The following is a 15,738-nucleotide window of genomic DNA, read 5'->3' as shown; positions in this document are numbered from 1 at the left end:
AGGATGGCGACGTACGGGAAACTGAAAGCAGGGAAGGAAGGGTAGATGAGGAGCTGGGGAAGCGCTAGTTTCGCGAAGTTTGTTTGTGTACCGAAGGTAGGCAGGGCAGAACTACTGCAACAAAAGCGCAGTGGGGGGGGGGGGGGGGGGGAGCTAAAAGAAGCAAATGTTGAGAAGACGAGCTTGAAGAATGCGACACCGAGAAGAAGAGATGCTTGAAAACAAAACAGGAGACGGGACGAGGGATAAAGGTGATGGCTCGCTACCTCCCTTGCCTTTGCTCGTGTTGCCGGAGCGCGCGACTCTCTCTGGTATTCACAGTCAGCCGCGTGACGCTGGGCCGTGCCATGAATTATGCGCATCGATGAGCAGTCGGGAGGAAGGAGTGTGGGAGTACGGAGCGCATGAGTGATTTTCTCTTCAGCCACCTTCTCCGCCCTGTACTGAGCTCCCCATATTTCCGAAGTCTTCACACTGCTTCACGCCAGTAAACAGCTACACACGTATGCTGAAGAGCATCGGAAGAGTCAGGCACAGTGATTTCGACTTTGACTTCCTTCAACGCGTCTTTTGTGCCAACTTCCCTGCCCTTGAACGTGTTGCTATTGCTCGTCAGTCCTGCAGGAGTTCTTCCTCAAACGAGAAGAAATATGAAGAAAGCGCTAAAACAAGAAAAGAAAGGCTTACAGCCGAATTCATAAGTAGGCCTACACTCCAACTTCTGCTCCAAGCGGTACTAGAGGCCAGTTTTTTTTTTGTTTGTTTCAGAAAACAATCTTTACTCGAATCACTCCGCGAGAATCTCGAGACAGCACCGACGCTACGTCAAGGGCTCGTCTACTGCCTGTTTGTTTGGAAACAACGTGGACGTCGCATGGTTTGCTCGCTGTATGAGTTTCATGCTTTCCGTAGGCAATAATTTTAACGAATATGCACATCATACCCATGCTGCTTACAGTGTGTAAAAGCGTCGGCTGAATAATGGCCTCACATTATTCGACCCGGAGGTTCTGCCTAGTAAGTGTTTTGCGAAGGCGACCGCGGCTAGCATCCTAATGTGCGTGCCTATACCACTGGCGTCGTGGTCGGATAACCGTGGTCAGTCGCGGTCTCCATCGCTCGCAGCTGTTCACCGGACAACGCTTACACATTGCGGGCAAATTTCAAGTCACCGGCATCCTGAGCAGCGTTTCACACCATACGCTTAGTCCCGGAGCGCGCTGCGCAGTCGATCGCTAGCTCGCTTTTTCCTGCAGAAGGCGGGAGGCTTGTATATAACGCCGGATTGCATAACGGAGCTCGAATGCTCCGGAGGCGTCGTTAAGCAGTACGAGCATCTAAGCTCGAATTGCGTGACTTGTGCCTCTATGCAGGTAGGTCTTCAAACGCTACCCTGCGTTCCCTAGGAAGCGGTTGGTTTCGCTAGTACCACCGAAGGCGTATTTGCCATCGGCGGACGATCATAGCTATTCAGACTCTAATCGCTTCTGGAGAGTCCATTTCGTTACTTTGCGCTCATGCGTAGCAACGCGCAGCATAGAAGCCGGCAATTTTTCACCCCTCACCCCCGTGGGCGAGATAAATTTCACTCAAATCTCGAATAGAAGTTTTCCCCCACCATTCCCAAACGACCTAGGTATGCCGTCGCAGATGACACGCCATCGGTGCTCAAAGCTCTTAGAGTTGAGTCAAGTTCAGCTGTTTTATCTATGCAGTTCGCGTTAGCTGTTCTACTATGCTTTGAACCTGGAGCTTCTTTGTCGCTTCTGCTGCTGGCAGAACGTGCAAAATATGCAAGGGCTGGACGGTGAGATGCCATATTATGGCCTTAATTCTTCCTGATACCCTATTCATTCCTTCTCGAGTTAGACACGACAAGGGAAGTTTCTCAAGGCATTCCTCGTCGGAGGAAACAGCGAGTTGTCGTTCTTGATTCCCAACACTTATTCGCGTGCATTATCGACCCTCGGGGCGGAGGCGGAACATCGAGTCGAATCGAGGCGCATTTGCGAATTAGGCGGTTATCCTCGCCTCTTGGCGAGGTTATCGCCCTTCTTCCCGGCTCCCTCTGCTTAATTCGGGAGTCACACCAAGGCTACCTGCAGAAGAAAGTGTTGCACCAAACCTGTCCTTCCCTTTTCCCGTTCGCTATCAGCACTGCTTGAACAAGGAGCAGTCTCTACCTGCTTTTCGCCTGAATACTGGCCTCGCTTTTTGATCTGTGTCTTCCCAGGGGTGAAAAAAATAGGGAAGAAAAGGGACAGCCCTCCATCTCTTCATCCTGACCTGCATTGTTGCCATCTTCTTCGTTGACAGAAATTCGTATCGCGCTGTGATTGAAGCGAGCCATGCTTGAAATATATATATACAGTGGAAGACAAATCTACTCTCCACATCCTGTCCTCATATTTTTTTCTTTCATCTGACCTTTCACCGCAAACAGGCATCATCGTTTCTGCGAGCTGCTTTGAGGTTACGATGCAAACAAAAATTTGGGGCAACAATAACAACAGCCGACTGCGTTTTGCCTCCTCAGTAAGCACAGTGCACTGCGGAGAAATGAAGGTGCTAAACCAACTAGCCTCAGTAGCAGAGTCAATGGCAGCGGGCTGAGGGAAGATATCTGACAGCAAAAAAGATTAGGTCGGGATTTGGTTTTATACCTAAATATCGTATCTTATGTATTGTGTGCATTAAAACTGCATTAATATGTGCTTATATGCGTTGTGAAATAATGTTCAGAACAGGTAGCAGAATTGATAAAACAATGAAAAGAAAATAGGTTATCTTTAATCAAAATTACCTTAAATCGCTACAGAAACATTCATTCGCTTTTTTTTTTATGCCCGCGATAAGTGTTCCTGAGTTGTAAATATTTTGAAAATGGCGGTCAATCCCGTTTGTGCTTCTGTGTTACGCAACTGGACGCATTTTCACATTTACCGTTCCGCACAGGATGTAGTTCTCATAACGAAGAAGCCATTTTTTGTACGAATACCTTTCGTTTACGCGCACCTTTCATTTCATAACGGGAAATGTGCCATCCTTAAACTTTTGAGCGCATTTGCAACGCGTATTGCGCCTCCAAATGCAGTCCTCTTCTCCGATTTGTCCAGGAGCATACTCAGATGGACAGACTTCCAAAATATCATGTGATTTACTTTCCGTGTCGGCATCTCTCTTTCGTCTCTGCGCCAGGGACGCCTCGCCAGATGTACCGGTACTTTGATTACTCCGGTCCCGTTGGCTGTGAAGAGAAGCACGTGCCACTGCTTCGCCGTCCTTCATTCGATATCGGGCTCCATCAGAGCTGTGCTCGGTTTTTCTAAAATCCGATAAATAAACACACAAACACGTCGTACAAAGTGCACATTCCGCAACGTTGAAATCTAATATATCTTCGTCCGTGGCAAAACAACGGGCGGCACGGAGTGCGCAGAAAAAAAATCCGATTCCTCTCACCAGGTGTTGTATAGGAAGGATGTCATACGGTGTCTGCATTTCTTTCTTTTTCTTTAAAGCGATCACGCGTGTCTTCAAATCGACTTCAAATTTCTAAACAGCACCAAGAATCCGCAGAAGTAAATTTCTGAGAAAAGAGAAATTCAACAACGACGCTTCTCACTGATGCGTATATGCGATCGGGTTGCGTAATATTTCAAGAGCAGGAATGCGCTATAGACAGGAGCTTGAAATTCAAAGCCTAATAAAAAAGTGGGGCATGTTGACGTGGTGTGATGCGCGTCGAGCGGGATTCTCTTCTCCTATGTTGTTTATTCTGACACAGCACGCGGTCTTTTAGTCCTTTGGGTTATAGAAGATGTGTCGCAGAATGGCGCATTATATGTGCGCGTGGAGTTGCAGTATCCAATGGACGAACGCTGGTGTGAACCAGTGTCGGCGGAATCACGCTACTTTCAAGTCTGTTCCAGATACTGTGGCAGCGTTCACAGAATCAACGGTGTCAGCTCCGAGCGATCACTACCATTATACGACTTGTTTACTCGTACGCCTATACAGAAGTAGCAGCACTCGCAATGGTGGCGTTATGTCTCGTTGTGATGATTCAGCCCTGATATAACAGTGGGCTTCTATAACTAACTGTGACTTCCCGGACATGCATTATCGACGAAACGTTATGCCAGTGTCTTACGCCAATCCTGCTTATCTTTATATCGCTATGGCAACACCGTGCAGTGTGCATTATGTGCTTACTAGAAGACATGATACCCGTAGCAACTCCGCGAAGCGTACACATCATACAGGTGGATATTGTATACTTTTTGAGCAAAGGGACATCCTTATGTCGCACTGCCATTGCCTAGGTGCTGCCACAGGAGTCATCATCACAACCAGAACGGCAGTATTCCTGGAAGGAACGCTCATACTTATAGGTCTCTATAGCAAACAAAATGTGAGGTTACACCCGAGGTTTTAACGTGCACAGCACGCGCGCAACTGCAGTTGCATGCACATTGAAGGCGGTGAGACAAGAACATGTTCAATTTTCGCTTCCTGAGCCCCGTATTTCACGGCTCGAACGATTTAGACGATTCTTACAATTTATTTCATGAATGACCAAACGGCATGGGCATTGTGTAATGCATAATCGATGCGATTCAAAGGCAGTCGCTGTCAATAGCGAACGACGATGAACCACGTCAGTTCCGCACGGATTTATAATAAGGTGAGACATTTACTGGACAAAAGCAAGTTGGCCACAGCACAATTATCACCAAACTGTATTATATGACTGAACAGTATTAGTAATGAAGTGAAAGCCGCATCTATAGTTTCATCAGATCAGGAGCCCACATTTCTATCCATCACACGAAGATCAAATCGTCTTTGACTGGCGTGTCGTTATCAGTGCGATAATATCGATATCTTTTCCATGGACTCCGTTGCTGTCTTTTCTCCTTTGCTTTTTATATTCTCTCCTGTTTTCACCGGCTTAGCGTAAACAACCGGAGCATCCTTTTGGTTCGTGTTCCTGAAACACACGTACGTTCGTTCAAATATTCCAACATTCTTCTTCTTCTTCTTCACCCCAGGTATATAGCACATACCCACGCGGGGGGATTGGCCAAGGTGTAGTTGAATAAACAAAGAAGTTTCCATGGTAGATGATGACAAAATTGTTGCACCAATCGTGAATTTTGAAAAATCAATGAATAAAAACAACAGAACAATATTGACAGTTAAATAACAGACAGCATTTTGGTGAAAAAAGAACAGCTCGTAGAACTTTAAAAGAATTAGCACATCAACCTACCAGTTGCAATTATGTAATCGTGGAGAAACCCACAAATAGAACCCAATGCAAATCCCCTGGCGTTCGCACCAAACGATAATAATACTGGCAAGGATAAAGGGAGCCCTAACCTGGAGAGAGGGACCTCCAGGTAAATCTTTCTCTGAAGTGCGAACTTTGGGCAGTGGAGGAGAATATGGTCTAAAGATTCCAACATTTCAGCATTCGCTTCGTCGTCTTTCTATATTCCTCCTGTATTTCGTCTTCTTTCACCGTCACATTTTTGCAAAAAAATGAACACACGTTTGAAAGAGAACTTAGAACGCCTTGCCTCATCGGCTTCATCTCAGGCCTTGCCTTAGGCACCCAGTTCAGCACCCTTTCTAGGTGTGAGCTCGTTTACAATATGTTTTGTTATTTTGAACTTTTCACCATCAATACAGCATCACGTTGAATCTCGTAGTACTACGATGTCAGTTAGATGCTCTGTTTAGTTTTATTTTATCCATTCATAATAAAGTTGACCAAAGACAAATGAATGGCGCACATCAGGACGTGCTACAAGGCTTGCGAAACAGCTCGACTGATTCATTTCAGCAAACTTTCTGGATTTGTTTTGATAAAGTAGTTTTTCAAGAAATGCCACTCGGGACCGCCTTCTTGCCTGCCCAAACATATGCCTCCATTTCGCTATTGCTCACCTTCCGAGGGTGAAATTAAAAAAGCACACTTTTTGGCTATACCTTATACTTCTTTACAGCCACTGTTATCCGCAACCCTCTCTCAGAAGTGTTTTAATGACTGCAGCGCGTGGATGTGACGCAAGCTCCAACGAAGGGTTTTTACGCTTGGACAACATTTTCGAATGTATTCGCTTCCTTCGCTAGGCAGCGGCAGGCCTTGTGTCCTTAGAGCGTCTTTCTTGCCTTTATTTGTTGATTGTCGCTACCTATCCTGCTGGGTGTCAGCGGTTGCATGTTTCCAAAATTCTTGCACTATATTTTACTTGTCTCATGCAAGCACATTCGCACGCAGCTTTAGTGCGTGCTGTATACATTGGGTGTGTTAAAAGTGTTGATTGTTGACAGAGATGAGATTTACGCACTTAAGCATCTCCAGAACAAATCACTGTAGTGGCGGTCGTAGTGAAAACGAAAATAAAAATTGGTTTTTGGGGAAAATAAATGGCGCAGTATCTGCCTCACATCTCGGTGGACATCTGAACCGCGCCTTAAGGAATGAGGTATAAAGGAGGTACTGAAAGAAGAAAGGAAGAAAGAAGTAGTCCAGTGATGTTTATAGGCAAGTAAGCGTAACTTGTTTGCAGGCGCCTAGCGAATGATTTTTTTTACCGTACATACACAACTGTTGTGCCTATATATTCTTTCGCGTATGGGCTCTTCGCTTTCATTAAAGCCACGTTATCTAGTTACTTCGCCGCAGCGAAATGAATAATGTTCTGGTGCACAGGCAGTAACCGCAGATATAGATTTCCTTTGGAATGTGTGCTTGAGTTATCTGAAAATGCAGTGATTTTCGAGAAGAAAACACAACCAGCAGTCACATGTTTTCGCCAGCTTTAAACCAGCTTCTAATAATTACTTGTCTCTGAGAGCTCAGTCAGGCGAGTTTGTATACTTGAGAGTGATGTTGAAGGAAAAGTGTTTGTGCCTACTATAGTTGCTGTCCTCTGAACAGCTGGACACAATTGGGAAAAAAAGGGTATGAACTGGGGGAGAATGGACACTCACTGTCAGCAGGCCCATCTGTGGAGGCAAATTTTTCATGTTTGTTAAGTCGAGAAAACCCGCTTGATGCATACAACTAAAGCCAGCAGATCCTACAACGCATGTGTATGAATCGGAAAAACATGAGGTCATTGCGTTGCTTCGCAAACCGCCAAACGGCCGTGGGTTGCAGATGTAAGAGCAAAGGGCTCATTCGCGGACACTGCGTGTTTTATTTTGCTGTCTCAACTGTTCTATATACAGAGACTTATTTAATCTCATGTTTCCTTACAAACAGGACCCCGAGATAAAGCCAAACTGAGTGCGTTGATCAAGTTTAGACTGTTCCCTGCTTTCAAGGAAAAGAGAGTTTCTTAATAACAAGGATGGCGCCTAGAGGACGTTGAGTGTCACGTGCGAAGCGACAAAGCGCAAACAAATATGAACTGCAGCTCGTCCTGTTTCCTGTTTTTTTTTTTGCTTTGTGAACAGGATGGCACGTCCTGGTTAGAACACTACCACGAGGCATGCATCATCGCTGCCTGGTTCATTAACCAGTCTGAAATTCGTGTTTTTCCAGCAGTCCCGCGAAGATATATGACTGCGTCACTTGGTCGCTGTAAAGGCGCCGTCCAACTGCGTTACACGCCATGTTCTGCTCGACTTCGTCGCGCACAGGCGTCTCTGGACGCATGCAAGCAAACTTAACTAGATGCTGGCACACCAGTGTTGGCGTTTAATGAAAATTTATTAACCAGACCGCTTTTACGACGGTCGACAGGCACTGATGACTACTCAAAATTTAACGTGTTTTTCGGGGGTGCGTATGTGAACTGTTCAAAGTGCGTGCTGTGTTCCAAGAGAAGTAGCGGCTCACTTGTGGCGCTTGTCCGGCCGTGAAAGTTCATAACTAATATAAAAACAGTTGGTAGGTCATAGACCGAATGCAACTGATGTCTTATTACATGCTCGCGAGCGGATGAAAATAAGCTTTTGTTTCAACCGCATTTTCTACCGCATTTTATGGCTTCAAAGGGGCCTTTGAAAACGCTCACTGTTCTTTTTAATGATGATACGACCTGAACTCGAAACAGCCATTTGGTTTACGCGAAGTCCACCTCTGTGAAATACGCCGCCCGTATCTAGTACAAAAAAAAACCAACATGAGCTAGGTTACAAACATATAAATAATAAACCAAATAAGTATTAGTGACTACGGGAGAAATTAGATGGTCATGCAGGTGAAATAAATCTTTCTTCTTCAAGAATAACTGCACTTCTTGTTCATTGTCTGTATTTAATCTTCTGTGCCCCACCGTGGCTAATAAATTCCATGAAGTGAACGTCATTATTTGCAAATCCTCACCTTTCGCTACAGTGCTAGGCACATGCAAGAGCTGCGGCACAAAGCGCTGCAGCCTTACACTGAAGCCTTACAAAAATCCATAAGCCGAAACAAGGAAATCTGACAGGTATAAGCCTAAGCTTCCCGACCTCGCCTCGAGCTCTCCACAAAAAGCAACAAAAAACAAACACCTGTTATCAAAATCTGATTCTTCAGCCACACAGTACCAACTGACGCAGTGTGCCTCCGCTGGCGCCCGTATTTTTAATCCCTTGCCCGGCTGACGCAAGCAAGACAAGACGGCTCGCCCAGACTACAACGGCCGGTGACATCCCGCTGGAAAGCTCTTCTTTCCGGCGTCGCATAAACGAGACGCAAAAACAGCCCCTCTTTTACGCGCTTTCGAAACCCGCAGCAGAGTTTCTAATGGTCCTTCCTTGCACTTTGTGGCTTTAATAACGCATAAAGCGTTTGTAAGGCAGGAGCTTGTGTCGGATTCATGATGTTTAACAGAATGTCAGAGATGTGCCTTACTGGAGAAAATGTGCACCCAGTGTCACAGTTTACTGTGTTCATGAAACTATCGATCTGCCATTAATCATCGGGTGCGCCGGCATTCTCTTGCATTGCATCCATTCCAGCCGCATCCGATCTTTGGAGGGCGTCATCAAGTACAGCAAAACAAGCAGCCTGCTTAGTGCGGCACAGTAAGGCTAACTGCTTTCCGGTCACTCTCTCAAGAACAAAAAAAAATTCTTACAGTTGCTGATCGACACTGTGCAAATTATAGGACCGAAAACAAGACAAAAAAAATTACTGTGAAAACAGTTTAAATCCAGACGCCTACCAGGCTATCAGTATGTTCCCAAAACAGGTTCCAGTGCTGAGGCCGAAACTTCAACTTTAAAACTAATGGTTCGCGTCATTTTTCTCTTCCGGAACCCTTCGGAGCCCTCCGGAGCCCTCCACTACGGCACCTCCTTCCTTTCTTTCACCCCCTCCTTTATTCTTTTCCTTACGGCACGGTTCAGGTGTCCGCCGATATGTGAGAGAGATACTGCGCCATTTCCTTTCCCCAAAAACTAATCTTTTAGATGCGGTTCTGGTGTCCGCCGATATATGAGACAGATACTGCGTCATTTCTTTTCCCCAAAAACCAATAATTATTATTATTAAATGCAGCTTTTCGCTTTCGACCAGGGTTAACCGGAGCTAAACCATCAGCATTTTTTTTATCTTGTCTTTGTCTGTCGCCGTAATGTTATTAATCGCGAATCATTTATCTGCTCCCTGTACTCTTGTGTGTGCGCTAACTGTCGTGGTGAGCTTGTCTTGAACTTCGCAATGTCGGTCTGCTTTCTCGTGTAGTTGCCGTTGAGTATTGGCTTGGCCTTTGTTCTGCAGAATGCTAGCCGCAGCTTTTCTAAACATTTTCATCTTTCCTGCATCCTTCCTTTAAGGAGCGGTGGGGGGGGGGGGGGGGGGGGGGGGGTGCTACGTGACCTGGAGCAGTAATGAACTTGCTACGGCAGGTTCTTGTTACAGCAAAAAAAAAATGTGCTCTTCGGATTTGTTCCGTTCCAGTTCTGTTACGTCCTTAATGAAGGATAGAAGAATTTAAGCTCATATTGCTTTTCTTCCTGCACTTGCTTTGACAAGTATGTTGCAAGTAGCGTTGCAGTAGTTGCGTAACTGCAGACTCGGCTGACGTGTGCTGCGCTCGTGTTCTTTCTTGCTTCAGTCATTTCACCAATTGGGACTCGGTACAAGAAAAAGTATGAAATAAAAGGGACAAAGCCTAGGCTGGACGCAGGGCGAACCGCGCAGATCAGCAGGTTTTTTTTTTAGCATAACTCCATTCTGAATTTAATCTCGACTTCAAACTTAGCGAAATGTTTCATTGCACAAAGAAGGAAAAAAGGGCTTTCTTACCCAACGTAATGACTGGAGTTTCCTTGCAACGTTGCTTCATTCTTGACGTTTCGGTGCTGCTTGTGCACGAAAAGGTCCAAAAGTGAAGTAAAGGAAATGCGCACATAACGACATCGCGTAGTAGCACTTGGACGCACCATTTGATAAAGAAAACGGGGAAATATCGAAAGTGGTCTCAGTGGAGGTGGTATTATTGGTTTATATCCAGAATGTTTGCTTCTGAACGTATTACGAGAACCACACAGGCTGAAAATTACTGCTGTCATCAGATGGACATTTTCGCCCAATGCAGTGCCTGTTTGCTACGCTAAGATGTGCCATGATGGTATTAGCAGGAGGTGCTTGGTCACACCTACAAAACCCGCCAAGTATCGTTTTGCATGAAACATGCGTGTGAAGACCATCTTGCAGCTTCATATTACATCCCTTTTCTGACCAACCTAATTTGTCGTGGTTGACAGCGTTCCTGAAGCATGCAACATAATTAACCATCGGCCCGACTAACGGGCACTTTATGGATGTTGTGTTTATTTAACATGAATTACGGCAGTTTACTCCACGTTAACGCCTTAAGGCGGCAGAAATGAGTGCATTCATTGCAGAACAAGAGCTTACACAAGTGGTTTTACATTAACGTCGTCCTGCGCGAGCCGCGACCACCTTATAACCTCATATATCCCCACCTAAAGAAATCAGTTTATTCTATTTTCAGAAATAGCCTTCCGAAGTTCAGCGTCCGTGCGGCGTCTATGTGTTTCTTCTTTGTCCTGCCCCTAACTTTTAAACTGCTATTTTCGGAGCTTAACATCCAGAACCTACACACGATCTTCAAGTGACGCCGTAATAGAGAACTCTGGGATAACTTAGCCTGCCCAGGTGTCTACAGCTTGCGCTGATATCGCACACCACTCAGTATTTTCGATTTCGCCTTCATCCAAATGCATCTGCCACGTCTGGGGTTCTATCTTGCAATCTTCAGATCAGCAGCCGAGCGCCAGGTATACAGATACACCGGGACGAGTCGGGCTCTAACTGTTAAAAATGCGCCAAAATTAAGTAATCAAGTCGATGTTCTTTTTTGCACTTAAATCTCTGCCCCCTTTACTCCCGTGGAACCAACTTCGTCACGTCAATTGTCTGTTGGTCATATGCTATTCATATTGCATTTCTCGCCCAACGTTAGAATTTCTATAAATTCTTAGTAGGACGTTATTTATTCCGGTCCATTCTCTAATTCGAACTTCTCTTTTTCTGTTTCTCAATTTCGTCCTTACCTTCTCCAAAAAATGTACAGGGATACCTAATCACTTCATGTGAAAATTCCATAAAATGTTGCGAAGATGTTGCAATGTGCTAAAATTAGGAGGAGTTGATGCCTTTGCCCGAAGGCATGTCACTTCCTCTCTAGCGATGTCAGTTCCCCCAGGCATTGGGAATTATCACGTCTGATGACGTCTCTTTTGCATTAAAATACTCGTCAAGCTGAGTGCATTAAAGGCGTGGTGTCCTGGACATGCACTAACGACCTTTTTTTCTTCTTTTCCTGCCTCCTTCTCTCTCTTCGTGGTGCAGGTGTACTGGTGTTCTGGTCTCCATTCCACGACCCGCGCGTGCACGAGAACGCGCCGGCTGGCGTGCACGTGACCACCGTGCGCGCGCTCGACGAGTCGGCGCCCGGCAAGCCCGTGGCCTACAGCCTGCTGGACGTCAAGGACTCCAGCTACTTCCACCTGAACCACATCACGGGCAACATGACCACCGCGCGACCCATCACCCGAAAGGTCGGCGACAAATACGAGGTGGGTGCCTTGTGGGTAACAAGGGGCACACACGAAGACCCTGCACGGCTTGGAGGGACCGTGTGTGAACCCTGCATTGGCCGCTCTCGAAAGTTTGTTCTTGGCGGTCGTGTGACGGAGACGGAAAGAGTGGATACAATAATATGGAGCTTTGTGATAACTCCCAGTTACGAAACTCCATACACGGTTCAAGCATCAAACTCTGGCCCTATGATTGATGATAAAATGAAAGGTTAGCATAATGTCATGCTACTAGCGGCATTCAGAGGAACCGCCTAAAGTGATTCAAAGCCAAGACGTGTTCCGCCAACATCTGGTTTACCAATCACGTGTGGCGCTACAGTCTGCTAGCGTCCAGAAAGCGCCCACAGGTTCTGGAAGTGGTCTCAATCGGGCTAGTTAGTTCATCTCTCTTCGTCTAGTTTCATAAGGTCATCTCCTGCCTTTGAAGAGTTGCTTGGCACATCAGCTACCCGCTCCGGCATCGCAGGCTTCCATTACCAATAGGGGAGAGGCGAAGAGTCAGATGGGTGATTAGTTATGTTATTAGATAATACGTCCCTGGAGCTTATCAAGACTTAATAAGTAATGTCAACATATACTTAATGTATCGGCAAATCAACCAACGTTTCCTTGAAATTACGTAGACCATAACTATCTATTACAGTTATGCGAGTACTTCGGAGACGTGTGCTGTATAACTCCAGCAGAAGCAACACACATGCTTGAGGAATACTTTAATATCTACTTCTGCAATAAACTAGAAAAATTGAGCAAGCCAGAGGCGCAGGTCAAAGGCCTCCAAGAAGCACTAGCGCCGTCTTCCAGCATGGCGACGTCCTTAAGAGTTCGAGCAGTTTGTAGTTACAAGATCAGAAAACCATATGTCCCACTCACAAGTTCGCAACTCCGCTCACGGGCCAGCTGTTTTCGGCAGGCTGAGCGATACGGCATAGCAGACCGTATCCGAAGGCGACCGGTTCTCTCAAGGTATCGCGGAGCTCAGTAGGCTGCCTTGCCGGCACCGAGAAAGCTGTTGGATGAAGCTGTTGGACATTGTTCTGCAATCCCTTCGAGCCGAGCCATTTTCTAGCAAACGGATGAAAAATTTCATCCGGTCGCCCCCACTGGCACTCAGCGTTTGAAATGTCACGCTGGCTTCACCGCTGTGCGAATGTTGGAGCTCAGCGAGGCCCAGTGAACTCCGTGGGTCCACGTTCTTGTTCAAGCAACGCGATATAACCAAACTGAAAAGTGTTTTCAGGGTTCTTGCAAAAGCCTACTAGTGATAGCGATGATGAGGAACTTCGCCGGAACATTTGGAGATTTCTAAAGTTTAAACATTTCCTTCTCTAGCGATAAATAGTAGACGAATCATTCTTCCGTCTGCTTTTCTTTAAATCTTCTTGAAGTAGTGTCGCGAGACTAGTGAAAATTTCAAATTCGCGAGTTTCCTTCGCCGTCACGGAGAGTGCTCATAACAGGGCTCCTTCTTTTTTAGTGTTTGTGATAAGCAACAATGCTTATCTGTAACCAAGCAAAAGCGAAGCGTTGAAAATTAAATGATGGCCATATATTTCTTCAGATATTTATCGGGGCTCAGTTTGATGCGAGACAACATCAGCGTCTCTTGTGGACAGCGGGCTTTAGCAGAGAACCCGAGGCGTGAAACACAAAGAGAACAGGCTCCGATCTTTACTCAGATGGCTTATTGAGCCGAGAATGCAGCTACGATCGAAGCCTTGAAACTGTAAGTTTGCTTTTGGTTGTTTTATTTTTTCTTCGCACTTTGTGTTCTTACGCTTCACTCTTATTGCTGTCTGGACTTCCACATCTTCTTCTTCCTGTCATTTGTTTCATTTGTTTTTATTTTTCTGCTCTTCGCTTTCGTTGTATTCTTTGCACCTTTCTGACTTCTTTTCGTATTGTTTGTCTTTCTTGATTTTTTATTGTCAACAGATATAGCTAATAAAAAATGATAGCCTTGTAACCAACGATATTAAACTCTGCTTCTTGTCTATTTGTATTCGCACCTCAGACTGTGAGGCTTTTCTAGAATCTGCCTCATTAGAATACATATTTTTACACATTGCACAAAAGTTAAAGAGGATAATGGCCCATCATCATCTCACACATGTAAACAGAGACGTGTACGATAGCAGCTGTAGTCGCTGCTGTTTGGTCACGCTCAGTAAAGATGTGCTTATGCTGAACTAAAGGCGTCTGTTCTCAGAAAGAACATCAAATAGATAAGCTGAAGATACTGTTTATTTCATTTTGCTTTAACGTGTGGCGAGATGAGAGAAAGAGGTGTTGGTGCGCAGCGTGAAAAGATCTGAACCTCCGCGTTTATTTAGTCAACAGCAGGGCCTATATCGTGTATATTGTAACGGGAGAAAGAGAGAAAGGCCGCGCCGCCGCAGTAGAGGGACGAGGGCAAAGCGCGGGCGCGAGCGTCCAGTCACTCGTCGGTGGAGTTACGCACGCCGCACTTGTTCGTCGACGCGAGGAACTCGCTCGACGGACTCGTCGTCTCATTGGCAGGGTATGCCCTGATAAGGAGGAAGCAGAGGAGCCCACTCAGCATTAAGAAGACCGCGCAGGCTGCCGCCTTATTTCTGCGCGCCCAGGCCTTGTCGGCCTCCTCCACATCCTTCCAGGAGATGCCCTTGATCCGCATGCATAGCAGCTCCTCCTGAAACAGATTGTGTATGACGGAGCGCGCATCGTGGCGCACCTCAGGCTAGCAATGTGGTCCGACATGTTCCTCTTCGCCGTCTGTTAACTGCATTCCAAGTCGGGGTCAGTCAAGTTCGCCGAAGCACTCGCGTTCGTCGTCGTCGTAGTTGTCATGCGAGCGGCTCCTAATCAACGGAAGAGGAGGAGCAGCCAGGCTTCCATGATCGTCCAACACATCTTGGTCCTCAAGTGGGGTTTCTTCCCCAGAACCAGATCCGGAGTCCAAGTTGACGTCGGAGCCAGAACTGTAGTTCCGGCTAGTACCGGACCTGCTCCTGGAATCGTGGTCGGAGCCGGAAGTGGACCTGTTGCAGGCTGGCTCGCTGTTTCCGACGGGCCGCGCGTCCTGTAGGGCAGCCTGTATATCTACGACTTTCCTTGCCACGTCTTCTGGAGTGGGAAATGCGACGCCCTTGGAGATCGTCAGCTTCTTCGACCTCTGGAATTCCCACTCTGTAAACTCTTCGTTGGAGACAGACCCAAGCAGTCGGACCTTCTCCTCACTTCCATGCTTCAGGCGAAGGGCTTTGTTTGTGTGATCGAGCCCCTGGGAATGCACATTAGCAGTCACCACATCGGTAACTTGCATCAGCCTGTACACAGAACGCCCTTTCCTGGAGCCAGTGCGCACACGCACAAAGCAGCCTATCACTGTTGAGGCAAAGGTCGGCGCGTGTATCCAAAGCTTCAGCTGGTTACGTGTCAGCCGTATCTTGTTGATTTCTTCTTTCGTGGCAGCCACCTGTGGCTCGGGATCTCTTTCAGCACGGGGCGATAATGAAGAGGTCGACTGACCACGCTCTGAAGTCGTGTCGCCAACAGTCCCGCCATCTTGCTCGTTGTCTCCGTCATCATCGGAATACACGTCGCTCACCCGAAGCTTCTTGGATGTCTTCACCTGGATGTCGCCTTCCGCCTGAGATTTCTGTTTCTTCTCTTCTG

At 46.5% G+C, this 15,738-nt stretch overlaps 1 protein-coding gene across 1 annotated transcript in view; it reads left to right on the top strand.

Annotated features, from left to right (window-relative positions):
* The window catches only part of LOC144106558 (uncharacterized), a 232,500-nt gene that overhangs the window by 138,881 nt on the left and 77,881 nt on the right, over positions 1 to 15,738 (top strand). The window contains exon 2 of the mRNA XM_077639404.1: positions 11,831 to 12,057. Within this exon, the coding sequence (XP_077495530.1) occupies positions 11,831 to 12,057 (227 nt within the window). The remainder of the gene's footprint in view (positions 1 to 11,830; positions 12,058 to 15,738) is intronic.

Source organism: Amblyomma americanum, chromosome 10 (assembly GCF_052857255.1).
Source record: "Amblyomma americanum isolate KBUSLIRL-KWMA chromosome 10, ASM5285725v1, whole genome shotgun sequence".
Lineage (NCBI taxonomy): Eukaryota > Metazoa > Arthropoda > Arachnida > Ixodida > Ixodidae > Amblyomma > Amblyomma americanum.
This window is presented reverse-complemented; position numbering and strand designations above follow the sequence as displayed.